Source organism: Nelumbo nucifera, chromosome 3 (genome assembly GCF_055504915.1).
Source record: "Nelumbo nucifera cultivar China Antique chromosome 3, China Antique-T2T, whole genome shotgun sequence".
In the NCBI taxonomy this organism is placed as follows: Eukaryota; Viridiplantae; Streptophyta; class Magnoliopsida; order Proteales; family Nelumbonaceae; genus Nelumbo; species Nelumbo nucifera.
Genome location: NC_142651.1, coordinates 23,784,854 through 23,804,068, shown reverse-complemented (window position 1 = coordinate 23,804,068; position 19,215 = coordinate 23,784,854). Strand labels below are relative to the sequence as shown.

Here is a 19,215-nt window from a genome sequence, read left to right as displayed (position 1 = left end):
TCTCCCCATGAAAAAAAGTATACAAGTAAGGAGATATCTCCAATGCTGTAAAAGGCTCTTAGGTGTTCGTGAGCACTGTCTTGTAAGCACTGCAGCTGATCTCCAAACAGATCTCTCTATCTTGCTGATGTGGCATGAACAAAAAACAAAGAAAGTGAAGTTCGAACTTGCCGAACAACCCCTGAAACCAATTAGGAGAATAATTCCCTGTGTATGTATGTAATTATTTTATTAAGATAATAAATTCCTACTTTTACATTTGAAAACTCCATTTTACTTGGGCTATATGATTTTGCTGTTGCGGAAGTTGTTTTAGGCTTCGTTGCTGAAAGCTATTTATACAATAGATGAAAAGTTCAGAGTATTCGGTTCAGTTTTTTATTAAGGTGGGTTTGATAACTTTGAAGTATGATGTTTGAAAAATCAAAAAGCACTTTTTTAGGTCTAAACAAGGTTTAAAGTATTGACACGTATTGGCCGATATATATTGTTCCGGCACCCCTCTGATACGCCGCTACAGTGGGTGTATTGGGGGTCTGACCGGTCCAGGGGATGGAGGAGACCTAAACCGCCCCCCTGAACCGGTGTCAGAAAAGAAAAAAAAAACATATAAAAAAAGGGTATTGATTTGCATATTTTGAACCTTGGGTTTAAAATATAAAAAAACTGATAGATATGTCTTTATCGATATTTTGAACCTTGGGTCTAAAATATAAAAAAGTGATAGATATGTCTTTTCTGCATTTCAGAATAGTGTTTATGTTACGGAGTGTTTTTTTTTTTTGGATTTTGAGAGGGGGGAAAGTAAGAAGTTCATGTTCTTTTCTCATATTTATATGAGGTCCGAAAAGTTTATTTTCTTGGGTATCATCTCTTAAGTGGGTAAATAACTTTTCCACCTGAGAGGAAGTCACTAATACTTGAATGAAACAAAAATATTCCTTTAATGAGTTTTTATGTCTAAAATTGTTATTATCTTATTTACCTGGGGAATAAAAGAACATTGGTAACCTGGGTAAGTCATTCATGAAAAATACTTCCTCGAATAAGTACATTTACTTGGATAAATAATTTACTGAAAAGCAAATGAAGCCTTAAAGTATTTTTCCAACATCTGATAATTACCTATTTTATTATTTTGCCCTTGGAAATAGGTTGTTGGGGGCTTTTTTTTTTCTTTTTTTTTCTCCCTCTGTTTTTTCTTCTTCGTACATGGAAGAGCCCTAAACTGTAGATGACCACATTAAGCAATTGGGCCATGTCTTACCATTTCGGACCCATTTTAATTGATCAGAGTTTTTGTTCAAACTTAAACACAAATGGGCACTTATAATTGATTAGGGGATGTTTGGTGGCCGCTTTTCTGAAAAATGGTGTCACGTTGGATCCATATAGGCATTTCAACAAACGCCCATATATATGATTGTTTGGTTCACACGTTTTTTGAAAAAATGCTTGAACCATAGGCATGCCTTGTAAATCGGGATCCCACCGGTTATGTGGTTGACTGATTGGCGATTATGTGTATCCTATGTGGTGCTTACCTATCAGCACATACATGAAAAACGGTGATGAAAATCACCTTACCAAACAGCATAGTATTGTTTACTGACTATGTGGTAGAAGCACTCCCAAACAAAATCAAAGTTTTTTTTTTTATGAAAAATAGGTTTTAGATGCATGAGTATTTATTTTTTAAATCGGTCCCAAAAAACACCCACACTTCCAAACACCATCTAGAACTGTCATGGACAAGGTAGGGCTCAGGCTTGACTTTTACCAAAATTTGAATCAACCCGGCCTAAGCTCCAACTTGACAAAATGTAATGTGAGTCTCAAAACCTGCCCATCAACAGTCTACTTGTAATCTTTTCATGGCAAATATTATATAAACCCTTCTTTCAAAAATACCCTTAATAACCTTTTTGGTTGATTTGACTACTCGACCATAGATTCAATGACGTGTATCGGAAATGGGTTTGTTTTTGCTATCTTTTGTTTTACATAATGATATTTAAATATCAATAAAATAATTATAAAATATTACACTAATATTAAAATATAATTAAAATAATGTTAATATTTGAAATTGGTTGTGTATTTATTACAATAATTATTTATTTACTAACTTAATTATCTAATAATGAAAATATTATTATTAACTATTTAACTCTTTTTTATTTAATAATTTCAAAATTTAATGATAATATTTTATTTAGCTTTTAAATGATTTATTATTATTTGGTATCTTGTAATTTTATTATTATTTAATAATAATTAATAATTATTATTACTAATATTTTGTTTTATTATTATTATCACCAAGTATTTAATTAGTTTTTATTATTTAATTATATACTTTTTATTAACTTTTATATTACAATTATTTAACTATTTAATTATTATTTTTAATCAACTGCACTATATATTAATCATTTTATAATCATTTAATTAATTGTTAATCAATTTATTAGGTAATTAAACAAACATTCTCCTACCAATGGTTAAAATGGTCAATTTCCATTATCAGAACTCAACTTTAAGATTTTAGAACAATATTTTCTATATTCATATATCAACAATAAGAAAAGTTCTTTCACCTCTTAAAGTAATCATTACAATTTTTTTATGTAAATTTCATGGCAAATGAAGGATCTTTTTTAGTAAAAGATTTATATATCATTGTCAAGCTTTTCAAATATTTTAAAGGGAAAATCTCTTTAAGGTACCATAAGCTTTAGAAAATTGATTAAATTTATCCTTATTATCTTAAAGGCCTTTAAGTTTTCTAACAATTGACTAAATCCTCCCTTATTGTTAGCGTTTGTTAATAGAAAGATGGAAAAAATTAAAAATTATTTTACCCATCATTATTCTTTAAATTTTCAAAATGAAAAAAAAACCTAAAACCAGAAGAACCTCCTTACTTTCAACAACCCATCCAACCTTCCGGCCTAACAACAATTTGGTAAACATTGGTTGGTTTTGAACTAACAGTAATGAGAAATCATCAACAATTATGGTTATGTTTGGTTCCGTGGGTGTTTATTGAAAAAGCATTGTTACATTAATGCCACATAGGCATTGGCGTTTATTGTATATCACCGTTTATCAAATAAATGGCAAAAAACTGAAACACTTTGATTTTTTGTGCATGAGGCATTTGGGGAAACGTTAAATTCTTGTTTCCCCCAACGCCCCGGCGTTTCTTGAAACCAAATGTTGATGTGGCATACTTTAATGGAAATTAATCTGAGGTGAAAAGTAAAAAATGTTTATAAGTGAATCTCAACCAAACAACAAAAATAGAAAATGTTTAAAGTGAAAAAGTACAAATAAAAGACCTATCTATAAACACCCACAAAACCAAACATATACTATATCTAAGGGGATGTTTAGTATTGATGCTGTTTTTTCAAAAAAAAATGATGCCACGTTGAAACCAGTTAGACATGATGTTTTTTTTTTTCTCGAAAAATTGTTGTTTGGTTCACCCATTTTTTGAATAAACACCGAAAAACACATACAATAATGTGCATCGCATTGCACCGAATCGCCAAGGGCTTTTTGTTCTTCATTGCACCGCCCATTGCTGTATCGTCGGCCGCCGGCTGCTGCTGCCTGCTGTATCACCGAGGATTATCTATTCTTCATTGCCGCCGCCTACTGCTGTATCGCCTGTGAATACCTGTTAGTAAGTAGCAGCGGCCGGAATACCTGTTCTCGGTCGGCAGACGAACAGCTGTGTCACCGATAACATGCCGTATCACTGTTGGGTGCTATACCGCCGTTCTTCATTACAGACGAATAGGTATTCACTGGTTCTGTTTCTTATGTTATGAACAGATAGATATTCACATCTGAGGTCTCCGCCATCGTTTGGTTCTGTCGCTTTTCTCATTTTTCTTAGGGATAAATAGATTGAAATTACAGCCCCCTCCAGCGGCCCTTATAAATCGCATCCTGGTGGTGAATTTAACATCAATCCAAATTGTACATATTCACATAGGCATCAAACACATGGTGGTTATGGGTTAAAAGTAATGCACGCCTAACACTGTATCACCTTACTTGCGACATGAAAAATGGTAAAGGAAATTGCCTTACCAAACACTCAAACAGCATAAATTATTATAAAAAAATTACGCCTTAAAACGCTCACGCTACCCAACACTAAATATTCTCCTAATTAATTTAAACCTGTTTGATAAGTTCTTAACCAAATGAAAGGTGGTTAATGCATGGGTTAAGGACTAATGTTTACATTTTCCCAGAATTTTACTTTACATTTTCACTCTTTTATGCTCTATTAATCTATCTTAAAGTAAATGCTAAGGACTAATGTTATGGTTCCATTTGTTATGCCCGGCACGGCATGATCATGGGTTCAACCACTTCAACTGTAAACTACAATCTTAAGCCAAAGGCATCCAACTCGAGATTACATCACCGCCCCACAATGCCCTACAGTGATGGTAGAGTGGCCATAGGCCCTCGTTTGATTATCAACATGATGGAATATTTGAAGGTCATGTGACAAGTCACATGGTGGAAGATGACTGTTTTGTAGATATCTCTATGCAATATCTTTACACACAATCACTCACATTTTCTTTAAATTATTATCTATTTATTTATTTTCTATAAAATAAATTTTATTTGATTGTTTACTGGAAAATGTTTTATGCATAGAGATGTATTGGATTATCCTGGATCCTAGTTCCAGCTCTTATTGGGTCAATGGATATCAATTTGACCTAATCTAGATTGGATGACCAAATGGTTAGATCCTTAGTCAGTACAAGACATTTGTCTCAATTTGGAGAGGCCTTAACTTTGTCTTACCCCCAAACGTTCAAGTTGGTTAAGTTCCCTCCTCAAAACAAGGAATGGAACGTTGGGCATAGACCTATGTATATGGCTATCATAAAGATAGCAAAGTGTGAAAAACAAGATATCTTGGAAGATCAAGTAACCTCCAAATTTTGGCCCCATCCAGATTTGACAGTTCTCTCTTGTATTTTGTTTGAGAGATAGGTGTCTCGGATCCTATAATGTGCAGCTACTCTTTTTCTCATTTTGTATACAGGTTTGGTGTGCCCAAGTATCATCCGTCCATTTCTACATCTACTCGGTTCTTCACACAGCACATTCCCGCCGTGTATTGGGAATATCACCCAATGATGACATCATCAGGACTGGTACTATCATCAGAAGATGTTCCCAATACACGGCGAGGATGTGCTGTGGCACTGAGATGTGAACTCATCCGACTCTATCTTGATATGCCCAATATTATTGACTATGACTTAACTATGCTATTCCAACTTATGTTTATGCAAATAGATACTACCAAAGCCTAATGCACCACCCAATTATGGAGTCCATCAATTTGGGTAGACCACAATACATGACCCAAGAAGAAATGATAAGAACGTAATGAAGGAATAGACTTCACTGATTGTGTATTGGATGCAGCTAAGATAGGTACCAACCAAAGGCTACACTCTTTACCAAAAAACAAAGCCCAAGGCTGCTCTAGCATTAGCATGAATTTGAGTTTATTCATAAGAAAAAAATGTTATTCATAAAAGCGAAACGCCACTAACCAAGCTAAGGTAGGTACTTAAACTATAGGGTAAAATGTTATTCATCAACATCCACAAGTTGGATGATGAGTTTATTTTGAAAATTTGAAGAATATAGGAAAGTAAAATTGACCATAATGGGTAATATTAGGTTTTAAAATAAAATTTTTATATGGTGTCATGCTAATGGATGATAACAGTAAGAAAGGATTTAGTCAATTGTCAGCAAACTTGGGGATACCTTAAGACAATATATAATTAGAAGGGTTGAGATTTGCTCTATTTTAAAATTTAAACAGCTTTTTCTTTTTTAAATGTGCCAAGTTTACTCTGTAATATACACAATAGTTTTTAATTTTTTTTTGGGTAAAATATAAAAACCTCTCCTAAAGTTTCTGGCAATCATAAAAACCTCTCCTATAGTTTCATTTTAATAAATACCTCCCTGAACTTTTGAGAAACTTGACAAAAACATCCCTTCCATCACCTTCCCAGACAAAATGTTAGACTAATGCATCAGTTTTTCCAAATACCCTTTTATAAATTATTTTACATACAAAATTACTGAAATAACCCTATTTTAACTTGACAAAACCTCCTCAAACGATCATCTTCTAAAGTTTTTGTTGAGTGAAAACAAGGTTATTTAAGTGTTTTTGTATGCAAAATGGTTTATAAAAGGGTAGAATGGGTGTTTGAAAAAAAATTGGTGCATAACATTTTCCATCTAAGAAGGTGACAGAAGGGAAGATTTTGTCAATTTTTTCAAAAGTTCAGGAGAGGTATTTGTTAAAATGAAACAATAGGGGAGGTTTTTATGATTGTTAGAAACTTTAGGGGAGGGTTTTGTATTTTACCCTTTTTTTTAATGCAAGTGGTCGGATCCAGCTATACCAGAATTCAATCCGAAATTTGAAATAGTGGGCTCCGATTGGATTTGGATTTAATCCAGCTCCATTTTATTGTGAATAAAATAAAGAAAAAGATTAAAAATAAAAAAATAATAATAATTTTTAAAATTAACTTATACATATATAAAATAAAATGTTATATATAACATCTTATCTATATGAATTGTTACATTACACATAATCTTAATTAGTTATCGTACTTAGAATTTTATTGGATCGGATGGGTTAAATCGGCATGCATCTCATCCGATTTACTAAATTGGGTGCAGGATTTAATATCCAAACAAAGGGAAAATCCATCTGATATCGAAATTTCGGATGTATTGAATATTTGAATCTTGACAGCCCCTACCCGCCCCAAACCCACTTGAAGTCGGGTTTGGATTCCAATATCCAAGTCTGTGACTCTGTGCAACTCTGCTACAAGCCTACAACTAACTGACCAACAAGCTAACCGGCACCATCATTCTTGATATCAGAGAAGACTGGATAGTACGATGGGACCATTTGAGATTCCAATCCTATGTACGAAGGGTGTACGAATGTTTAGAGCTGTTGACACCTTTTTCTGACAAAAAGATGGCATTGAGAGTAACCCAAACCTACCTCTACCAAGATCAAGACCGCAGTTAAAGATTGTTCCAGCCACGTACTAAAAATGGACTGGGCCAGGCTGGAACCAGGCCTGAGGAACAGTTGGGCAATCAAAAAGCCCAATCATAGAGTTTGAAATATTTACATAGACTCAGAGACCGTAACTTTTCTACTTCAAGTTTACAAGGACCAATAAGAAATTAATAACTTCCAAAACAAAATTTGATTTCTTGAACTTTCACACAGTGCAGGTAGAAGTAAATACATTGTTGGGCCTGGTTTTAATTGGACCAGACTACCAGAGTACATACTTATTCAATGATAAAGTATTTTGAGTTAATTGAACTGGGTTCTGATCATCGATGATTCAATCCATTGACAGAATTGCTGGGCCTGGAGAGCCACGAAAAGTCAGAAAGAGACTAATAAGAAAATGACACCATTCATGCATGACAATAGATTCAAGATGCAAATGCAATTCAACTAGTGAGCAGAATTAATAATGCGAGGAGACAAATTCTGGGGTTTGATTTGATCGATTGAACTGAATATTTTTTGTGAAATTCAAATACGCTTCTAACCCTAAGGACTAGAGTGAAGTGTTTTTGAATCCAAGTAAAAGAAGATCTTTACTTTGCCAAAACAAATGGATAGAACTGTCAAATGGTAACGTCTGACCTAGTACTTCACTCAGTGCTGAGCTTATTATTGATCGTGACTATCAGGTCTGACCCAGTAAGACCCAATTAAATTTGAAATGTCTTTACATGGTAATTTGACAAACAACCCCCCCCCCCCCTCTCTCTCTCTCTCTCCCTCCTGGGCCTTGAATCTTGAAAAGGTCAGAACAGCTAAAACCAATCCCAACCCTCCTAATTAACTCCCTGTATTTGATTTTTCGGTGGATTCAAAAACTGATATGTATCTGGACTCAAAAATGCAGATCCAAACACTTCTATATAATAGGGTGGGTTGGGCCCATTATGTTGGTTTAGACTACCAAAACACCCAGAAGTAGAAGTACATCCAATTTGATTCCAAAGGTATCATTGAAAAGTCTTTCAAGAATAGGAACAGAACTGTGAAAACATGCACAGTCATCCGCTGGTCTGTGACTGAGGCCATTGTTTGGCACTCTTGGCACTTTCTTTCAAGGGTCTGACGTATTTAATTGCTATTGCATGGTCACACACTACTGTGCTGCAGCTATGAGCTTTCATGTATCGTATCTCTTCCAGGCTTTATAAAAAAACATTTTTATGTTATATCATTTTTGTAATGTCTCATGGTTTATTTTTTTAGCCAAAGAAGATGCCTGTTTTTCAAGTATGAATATTTTTTTTAATTATTTATATGATTTTTGTAATGTCTCAAGTTAACCATTTTTCAAAGGCACTAAGATTTTCATTTTTTCTTTTTAATAGAAAAAAAAAATCGACTCCATCAAGCCATTTAATCCATCCGGATCTCCTATATTTACATCTTACACTAATATTGTGTTTGGTTTGAAAGAAAAAGTAGGGAACGGAAGGAAAAGTCAAGGAAGCTTGTACAAATAACAAGATTTGTAAAGGTTTTCCTATCATTCCCTTCCTTTCTCTACCTTTTCTTTCAAACCGAACACAACAAGGTACACAATAACCAATGAAAAGAAGGCTTGCATTCTCACTTAATTTCAATTCTCAAGCATGAGAGTAGATAGGTGTGATATTGGAAGAACTTTGACTAATCAAGGTCCCTTTGTGAATTTCGATGAATTTTCTTTTGTTAATCTTACAAGACTACACCTTAGGAGCCCATTTGGGAGAGTTTCTGCACTGATCGAGCTGCGTTGGTTGAGTGGTTTTGGTGAAGCTAACAAAACTAGCTTCAGAAAATTGAATTCTCAGCTCAACAACAATAGGGTTTTTTTTTAAGGCTTTTCGAGCTTTTTACCAAACACAGCTTACTAACTTTCTAGGTGGGGCTTACCTTGCAATACTGGAAGCCACTGTAGAAAAAACCCTCCCAAATGGGCACTTAGTGAAGGTGAGTGTAGGCGATCTGGAGTGCCATTTAAGGGGTGTTCATTAATATGTTTGGCTTTGTTTTTATAAACAAAAACAACTACCACATCAGCAAATATACCCTTAGGCTCAGTTTGGAAGGAGTACAAAAACAAATTTGTAGAGTGCAAATACATACAAAATAATACAAAATACAAGGTTTTATACTCTACAAATTTGCATTTATACTCCTTCCAAACTGAGCCTTAGTTTTTAGAGGTTATAATTGACTCATCTCAACTTTGTATTAGCTTGGAGTTTGCTATGTAGACATGTGAAAGGGTTAATTCGTTTCCATTTTTTTCATTAACATTCTAATGATGAGAGAGAGAGAGAGTGGGCAGCGCCATACCCCATCCTATCTTGAAGCTACTACTTCTCAAGTCCATGACAGCTCTATGCCCCATCTTGTGTTGGAGCTTTCTCCAATTAACTTTATTCGCTCAATCATCAAAAATTCAACATAAAGACACCCAATAAAAGATGGCTTATTAAGAGGAATGTGTGGAACCCTACAGGGCTCCACCTGATCAATCACATGGAAGATTCCTCTGTCACTTGCTTTTTCTCTAAAATATAGAAGCAGGACTTCTTCTTAATCAATAGCTCATAAGCTTAAATACCCGTGACACTATCATTAATATAAAGGGTGGATCCGCAATTTGAGTAGTCCAGTGGGCTTCACTTAACAACCCACATATCTTCTTCTACTTGGCAATTTGTTTCTGGGCTGTAAAAAAGTCTACTAATTCCTCTCTGCACTCTCCACCCTTTATTGATGGCTTAACTTTAGGCCAAAACTCTGCAATCCCAGAACTTGGGTCTTCTTAAAACTGGAAAGCCTGAGTGAGCCTCCTTAATTGATCTAATGGAAAAAGATTAGTTATTTCCCAACACCCAGTTTCCCACCAAGAAGGAAGGAAACAAAAGCAGCCTTTGAATACTAGAACCCATCATTTTTGAGGAGTCCTGGTGTTGGAGATTTGGGTACTGTGAAAACAGAAAGTTACCCATGAACATTGATCAGAAACTGTAAATGGTTTCATGAGACTTGGTTACGGATTTGCAGTGTAATGAGACCAGTTCTTGGCTTGTGGGCATACTGTCAGGGGTGACCCAACAACTGATGGGTCCTACCCCATGTGGGCATGCCAAGCGCGCCGATGCAAAGGACACCCTAGTCCTTGTATATACCTTAAATGTCCTGAAACTCGGTTTTGACCGTCACCCTCTTCAGTCTTACAGCCTCTCTCTCTCTCTCTCTCTCTCTCTCTATTTTGTCAACAGCAGAGTTTGGAAAAAGGGGGCCTTCCACATTAATGACAGAAATACGTCCTAATGTAAAGTTTGATTAAATTTAGACCGGATGTAAACCATTTTGACTTGCTCAAATAGCAGTTTAGGCCAGACCGGTTTATGGGTCCAAAATGAACCAACCCTCCAGAAAGTAGGAAAGTAGTAATTAAGACCTTTACTATACTGCGTATATTCTCACTTTTCCATGTCTAATCCATGTGCGTATCGTGAAATTCACTTCACATTTGGTCAAAACGTGCACTCAATTCAGAAGCAAGTAGGAATTGCGGGTTAACGATTCTTAATAAATTAAAGAAAGAAGCAACGGTTCGTTTTCAAACGAAAGAAAACAGAAGAAAGAAATTAAAGAACGAAGTTATTCCATCGAGAGTCGAGACTAGATCGGTTTTTATTCAATTTACCCAAATTTTCTGGGCTTACAGTTTGGTTTGGTTGAACCTGCACTCTTTGCAATTCGCCGCTTTTCATTTTTCTATTCTGATTTCTGATCTTCTTGCTTCTTCATTTTTTTTTAATTAAAACTGTCCTGTTTGGCCACCTAATTTGCTAAATCCAATTCATAATCAGTCCTTACTTGGATAAACTAAGCAAATACAAAAAGCAAACAAGTACTAGTCTATCAGTCACCCAAGTCAGGATTAACAAATCAGAGGGTTCTTTACTTCTTTAATGATAATCTAAAAGTAAAACCACTCCTTAAGAACAACCCTTTTGTCTTAATCTTAAGAGACAAACAGAAAAATAAGAAACCAAAGAAAAGCACAGAATTGCTTTCAAGGGAAGAAAACACAGGAATGACTAATGAGAAACCCAAATCAATGATCAATCAAAAGTATCTATATATAAACAAAGAGTGAAAGAGGAAGCCAAATCATGTAATTTTTTTCAGAAGAGAAAAAGGAAACAAAATAATTGGACAGCCATGCAAGAAGGGTACCTGCTGTTTTGTCTCCTAAACCTCTGACATGTTGATATACACTGAGCTTTCCAAGATCATCTATCCCTCAACCATCTCTTCTTCTTCTTCAGCCTCACTTTAGAGTTTATAGAAATTCACAGATTCATGATAAATGTCCACAATGATTCTTACAAACTTAATTGTTCCTCTCTTAATTTCATTGAGCACATAGTAATGCATGGACCCATGTTGGTGTTAAATTGAATACATAAAAGCTGTGACTGGACTACCGGAGAGAGAAGCCATCGACGGTGAATCATTTCTTCTTGTTCTTATCCTTTGAGTTGCAGAACAGTGAACCAAAACCGAATAAGTTAGCGGTTCCTTTTGGAATATATGGAGGTGGAACGTTCAGAACAGGATTAATACGAACCCCATTGCTGTAAGATCCATAATTTTTCTTCAACGGACGCTTCTGTGACGAAGACAGATAAGAAGGAACAGAAGAAGAAGAGGAAGAAGCAGAAAACTTTATGGGTGTGATTGTTGGGGGCTTCTGTGGATTCTTGTGATTGTCCTTCAAAAATGGTGGCCGTTTGGGAACCGGTGATGAACCTGTTGAATTGCTCCTGGATAGAAGCGGTAAAGAACAAATTAAACTGAGTTTGTGCCCACTACCGCAATTAAGACTACTGCTTCGCTTGAATCGCCAGAACGACTTCGAAACTGAAGGTGCTTTTTCGTCTCCTTCTGAGCTTTCCTCTATGATTTCCTTCAAGTTCTCTTTCCTGGAATTTTCAGTTTTAGAAGTAGCAGGTTCAGGAGATGGCGTTGTTGTTGGTAGAGGAGGGTGATGAGGAGACTTGTATTTGTGGGTCTGTCTCGGAGGATCAATTTTCTTCCTAATTTCAGTTGGAAGAATTTTCCCATCGCAAAAGAGCTCATCAGCAGAAGATGATTCTTGTTGGAAGCTTTCGTTGAGGCAGAAATCGAAATCCAGGAGAGAAGAATCCGAGCGGTAGTTGTGCTGTTCGACCGGCACAACGTCTGCATGGCGGAGGTCATGAGAAAACGAGATTCTCGGACTCATTCCCAGATTAGAGCTCTCCGAGCAGAGATCGACCGCCATTTCTCCAAAAACAGCTTTCGAACAGAAACAAAAAAAAAAAAAAAAAAAAAATCCTACAACCCCAGAAAAGGATTAATTACAGAAAGCGCTACAAGACTGAGATTTTGAATAATATTTTCGAAACCAAGAACGGGAAAATCGTGAACTGTGACATGTTTGAACGACCCAGAAAACCGCCAAGATTCAAACGCGAGTGACGACCGGCATTAAAAGCTTTGTGGATAAACGGGACACCTTGGACTTGAAGAGTCAAAAAGCCTACGGAAGTGTTTGAAATTTGGGATAGAAGGGGACTGAAAAACTGAAAAGGATAAGAGTTAAAGCTGTGTCGTCTCAGTGATTCCAATGCTCGAAGTCGAAGCTCCCCTCCTCTGTCCTCTCTGCAAATGGGTTAATAGGAAATTTCAGATTTCCAAAAGGAAAAGAAGAAGAAAAAAGTAACTGAAGTAACCACCGAAAGGCTACCAGAACTCTCTCTCTTTTGAAGCTTCTGCAGAGAGGCGTGTTCTTATAGTTGCAGAGAGCGTGTAACAAATGAAAACCCCAGAAAGAATTTGTAGGAGACGAGCAGCCACGAGAGAGAGAGAGAGAGAGAGAGGACGGTGACGTTATCGTGGAAGATCTCTGATGGGAGTTATGGGGCTAAAGGAATAAGTAACTAAATAGTAAATAATGAACTTTACAGTCAGAGATGGTTTATTTCCATAATCAAATCAAATCAAATTCATTAAGAAATAATTAATAAACTTTTGACAACTTTAAGAGCAGATAGCCGAAGTTTTACTCTACCCACCATCTCACATGTGGCATTCTGCTTATTAGTCCAAACCCATCAAATAAACAATATTAATTATTAAATAACTTGTTAAAATGAATCATCTGAAACTTTTTTGGTAATAATAAAATTATCTGTAACTAGATGATATTTACGCTGTTCAATCTGGACTATTTTTCATTATCAAATACATGAGTAAATCCAACATTTTATGGCTGTTTTAGGAGTGGATTACATCCATTGGACGGCACAGATTAAAAGGTCAACATGGTGCACACCTGCAGTTGTCTGCATATTATAATCTGCAACTGGTATTAATAGTTTATTCAATTAAGAGTAACCCAACATTAATCCGCTGTATCTAAGCTCTAAACTCTAGCTTGAGTATAATTTACATAAACACTAACAAAGCAATTGAGATATTAAACATCAAGAGTGTTTCATAGGTTATTTTCCTCTCAAGACATCCCCAAGGGGGTTCATCTGGACTCTGATTTTTCAGGTCAATACATATTTTACAAGTTTTCTTAGTTTGCTGGCATTTGAAAAAGAAAAGAAAGGAAATTAAAAGTTCAAAATTTAAACACTTGAAACAGAAATGGATGATCTTACAATGAGTTGAAGCCTTGAATGTACAGCAAGGAGATTGATTGCAAATGAACTCATTATATTTTATCAGCCACAGCCACAGTTTTGAGTCATAAAAAAAGGAAAAAAAGGCGAAACAGGATGAAATAGCGCCCATAATTTGACCATGCATATGGCAACAGAACGGAATGGCGGAATAGGATTCATGCAGCCTATCCCATATAGTTGGGATAAAGCTTAGATGATGATAATGATAATGGCCCTTTTTTTTTTATTTACATGTGATATATTCTGATTATTTATAGTAAAACTTATACTGCATTTCACCTCAGAATTTTAAATTTCATTACAGACCTACAATAATTCAAAATTTTTAATAATGAGCTAGCACCTACCCAACTGTATGGTGGAGTTAAGATTTATTAGGATGGACTGAACAATAAAAACCCCTTATTTATATTAATATTTAAAATGTTAATTTCTAGTGACGTTTTTCGGAACTTATTCCAACTCCAAATATGGCCAATGGGCTATACAAATTTTGGGGACACAACATCACAACTTCCCTTGTTTAGAGATTACATAAGTGATCTAAGACACAATTAAAAGATATAGGAAACCCATGAAACCAGCAGCCTTGGAGATGCAAATCAGATGGATGACATTACAAGTGGCATCATCAATACCTTCTGTTATGGGTCCCACACCAATGTTTACTCCATATGGTAAAGGAATTGGGTAGCCTGATGAAAGAATAGTTTGGTTATTTGGTTCAATGCATTTTTAGCCGAAGCATAAGATATTGGGTTGCTTGGCCCCAGCTAGTTTGGCAGACATGTGCTCCATCTTCTCTTCCATGTATTCAGAAAGATTGAATTTAACAATTAACATGGAGATATCCAGAGCCAGAGGGGTTCCATTCATGAAGTAATGTAAGGAAAAGAAGGTGGAGATATCAAATTTGTGCTAAAGATGAGGAAGACTATGTATTTTGTCTTGTGACAGTACCGATTACCGAATGTTTCCTCCCAAAGGTCAGAGTTTTAGATTCCGGACAGCTTACTTGTGGGGTCGACCAGTTATCCTAATCTGACGGTTGTCAGAGGGCGTGAGGTTGAACTGTGAATTTTTGGGAAACAGCAACACCGACACACGATCCTTATACGGTTATGATCCATCAGAAAGGTGATGAAACTTATAGAAAATGCTAAGACAAGGCCAACAAACTCTGGGGGACATGCACCGCCTAAGCAATGGGCCAAATTAGATGAGATATATAGATTTGTACAAGGCTAAAGCCCATAAAAACAGATTGGCTGGCTGGAAAATCTGAACCTTTTGATGTGAAGGAGATAAAACTTAAAAGTAGTGCAGGCTCCATTTGTATGGGTTGGTTGGTAGCCCATTTTGTGGTATGGAAGGTAGGGCCCATGGAGGGTGATGGACCACTGGACCCCATGTACTTTTTTGGTTTGATAAGCCATCTTCCCCTACTTGCCATGTGAGCAACCACTGACATACCCAATTAACCAATCTTGGGATCAACTGATCAAGGACTCTAGTCCACCTGGGCCAGTAGAGAATAGAGATTCCTAAACAAGTGTCCTGTCACAGTCCCTGCTGGAAAAGTTTGTTCCTTGGCATTGGTGGAGAGGGAGGACCTACTCCTCACCCCTGGGCCCTGGCAGAATCAAATAGAGCTGTCAATGAGTCAGGTCTGGTTTAGAAATTAGAACAGAATCGAACCAATTATTAATTGGACTAATCAGGTCTAATTTGATTAGATCCGATTATACTTGACATATATAACCTATGATAATAGAGTTCACATCAGCGCCCCACATGGGTGTTCCACATGCACATCTCAGTGTGCATGGGGAATATCTCTCGTACATATCATTCTAAATACACAGTTGAGATGTGCTATGGGAATTCATGATAATATAACAACTTAAAACTTCACTTTTCATTATATAATTTTAATAATAATAAAAATAAATGATGAACTGTTTATATATTGATAAAAATAAGTGTTTTTAACCGAAATTATAATATAAAATTATCCTTTTAGATATAAAATATAAAAAACAGCAGACCTTTATATATATTAACTATATAATTGGTTCGAATGGCAAGAACCAAAGTCGACATTATCAGTTTGGTCGGTTCGATTCTATTGGGTAGATCCGATCCATTGACAGCGGTAGAATCAAGATGATGAAACCTTAATCACCAAAGCATGATGAAAAGGTGTAGATGTTCCAGTGATAGCCTCGTAGAGTGGTCCTGGTGGAACCCAAATCATAAAGGTAGGATGGCTACAAAGTAAACATCGTGAGGCTATGAAATATGAATGAGAAGTGGTTTCTGCGAATGGTTCCATCCATGTCTGGTGACTTCTTGTTAAGATGCCCTTTAGGGTTTAGGCCTTTAGTAAGGATAAGAGGTTGTAGGCTGTAATAAGCAAAGTTGTGCCGGGGACAAATGTGGGACCCTCTGGTTCCTTACAAGGCGATCAAAGACAAAGGAGACGGTTCTTTGAAGGGGACGTTACACGTAAGAAACTGAGAATTGACCTTGGGCTAGGAAATGACCATGTTTTCTTTGTTGTGATTTAAAAAAAAAAAAAAAAATGAGCCTCAGAGTTTGTTTGGGAAAACAGTTGATTCTTTCAAAAGGAAAATCATATACAACGTGTTCTTGGTTGTGTAATCTTTTTTCTCTTTAAAAATAAAAAAAATAAAAAAGTTCAGAAACATGTTCTGTTTCAAAATAATGTTTAGTACCGTGGTGGTCTGTTTGATATTATTCAATATAATGATAATAGATAAAGGTGCCGTTTGGTAAATATCCTAGCTTATCATGGTCCATCAAGCTATTAAATGAAAGATTTCAGGTAGGAAGCTTTCATTTGAAGCTATCTAGATTTTTGGCCATTTTGGGGTTTCATGAGTTTTTTAGGGTAGAAGTCTTTCCAATTTCCTGTCTTTTATTGTGAAACGGAGAAATACCAAACTTTGATCTTTTAAGCTTTGAAAAATCTAAAAAACCACAGGAAAGCAATGTTAAAAGTATTGACATATATCGGCCCGTATCGGCCGATACATATTGTTTCGGCATCCCACTTATACGCCCCTACAATGGGTGTATTGGTGGTCTGACCGGTTAAAGATGTGACGAAGACCTAAACCGGCTCCTTTGAACCAGTTGGTGAAAAAAAAAAAACCACCAAAAGGAGTATCGATTCGCCCGATACGCTCATACCGATGTATCGGGCGTACCGATATTTTGAACCTTGCACGAAAGGAGTTGCCAAACACCCCCAAAATCTATGGAACATCTAATGCACCATGCACTAAGATATGATTGGTTGATGTGATGAACAAATGAACTTTGTGAGATAAGTATACCTTTTTTTTTATTTCTTTGGAAGGGATACACAATGGGGTAACCCATCTCCCAACCCAGGTGCAAGCGGGATTCAATCTCAAGTCTCCGCGATGACCAACAAGAGACTTTACCAACCCACTGGCTGGTACCTTGCAAATGAACAAATGAAAAATAAGTAGACTTTAATATGATTGGTTGAGATTTGGATTTAACATGCAACCAATATTAATGAATGTACAGTGTATTATAAAAAATTGGATTGAACGTATATTAGTTCACTTTTCTTATTTTCTTATTCATACTATGACCATGAACCAAATCCTTTTAAATGTGGGTTTGTCTAATCTATTGGAACTTTAAAGCACCCCTAATCTAAGGAGGTCAAGTTCTATAGGAAACTTATTGTGTACAGTATATTCAATAGTACAAATAAGTATTAAACTTTATATACCATGCTAGTAAAATTTAACTTTTATTACCTGCACAGAAATCAAAGCAAAGTATTTGTATTATAGAATAGAATCAATAGATAATAAAAATTAAAATATGCAACAGGATTTTTTTAATATATGAATAAGCAGAGTGTTTTGTTGGTCCATCAAATACTTGTGGTGAAGCATTTTTCAAAACACGAAATCAAAAACATTCATGCTGAACAACTGGTATTTATACAACATATCTAATTGCTAGTCGACAAGCTGTTGGCATTTTTACTGTTAGTGACTAGCATGACTGAAGCTATAAAGAAGAGTGCTAGAGATTTAGGAATTAGGAGTTGAACTAATGTCAGCTTTACCCACATCAATACCGACACCCATCTCCAAGGCTCCTGCTCGGGCTCCCCTCAATTTGATCCAGAACAAGTACGCTATTCAGCAGGGTACATAGCTTACACAGGCAATGGCTGTCTCCATGACCAATCGATTGGGCTCTTGCCGTATACTCTTTTCACTCTCTTTGGTAAAACAGGATAACATCGACTCCATGACAATCTGATGGACATGTCCAATACTGAGGTGTTGTGGTAAAGTAGAAAATGACAGAGCATTCATGGTCAAAACTGACAACACGTATTCTTCCACTCAACCAAGAGTTAAGAAGCCATACGGTGAAGCCTAGAAAGTCTACTTCGATTATTTGCGGGCTAAGCTTTCTTGTTTGCTTCTCAGATTCACCTCAGGAACGAGGAGATCAGGAGAGGAAAGGTCGAGTCTTAGCCTGACATTAACCACCTTTTCAAGCATTTACAATAAATATGTCAAGCCTCTTTTTTCTTTTTTCCTTTTTTTTTTTATAAACAACTGAGCCACCCATTAGTTGGGTAAATTCTTTCTTTTCTAGTTTTAGAAAAGTAGAGGCCTATGGCCTACCCTATTTTCATGAAATGCTCTATCAATCCATGTGTCAATCATCCAACAAAGTTGCCATCCCCTTCCAGATTCGGTTGAAGGGTTAGATCGTTTTCCCCTCTGCTTTTTGGAAAGTTGGTAACTTTGTTCTCAAACCTCACTCTTTCTTTCCGGAGACATCTTTTGTGTTATCAGAGTTCAGGCAACTCTCGTCTGAGTTCGGTTCTGCTAGTAACAAAACAACGCTAGGTAGGTACATCGTCATTTTGCGCCACTGCCTGCCACCTTCTCTTCAACACAATAGAAAATAGGAACTGCACTAGGATGCATTATTTTTATTAAATTCACATGGGTTGAAGATAGGTGACGCAAAACTGGTGTCAGTGGTATTCCTAGCATTGTTTGTTAGTTTGCTAGTAGGAGGCCCGGACTCCTCATCTTTCAAACAAATGTTCAAAATGCATAACGTGACAATTTTACCCGCCATGTTTTTCTGGGGAACAATTACATACACAACTCAGTAAAAAGAAATTGAGTGATGTCCCTCACGATATGGCATGCACTGACAATTCAAAGTTGTAGGCCATCTCTTGAACATGCCGTAAGGCCCATAACCCAAAAAAGTTAGCAA

The 19,215-nt window shown here is 36.2% G+C and overlaps 1 protein-coding gene across 1 annotated transcript; it reads right to left on the bottom strand.

Annotated features, from left to right (window-relative positions):
* Positions 1-11,093: 11,093 nt before the first annotated feature.
* Positions 11,094-13,121, bottom strand: LOC104602365 (uncharacterized). Its single transcript, XM_010266028.3, has 2 exons — positions 12,948-13,121; positions 11,094-12,862 (listed from the first exon to the last, which is right to left on the bottom strand). The coding sequence occupies exon 2, from the start codon at positions 12,480-12,482 to the stop codon at positions 11,670-11,672; it is 813 nt and encodes a 270-aa protein (XP_010264330.1). The 5' UTR covers positions 12,483-12,862; positions 12,948-13,121; the 3' UTR covers positions 11,094-11,669.
* Between the last annotated feature and the right edge of the window lie 6,094 nt (positions 13,122-19,215).

Bases quoted from the DNA above. Each gene is read 5' to 3' on its own strand.
- LOC104602365 (XM_010266028.3), bottom strand. From the start codon at position 12,482: ATGGCGGTCGATCTCTGCTCGGAGAGCTCTAATCTGGGAATGAGTCCG.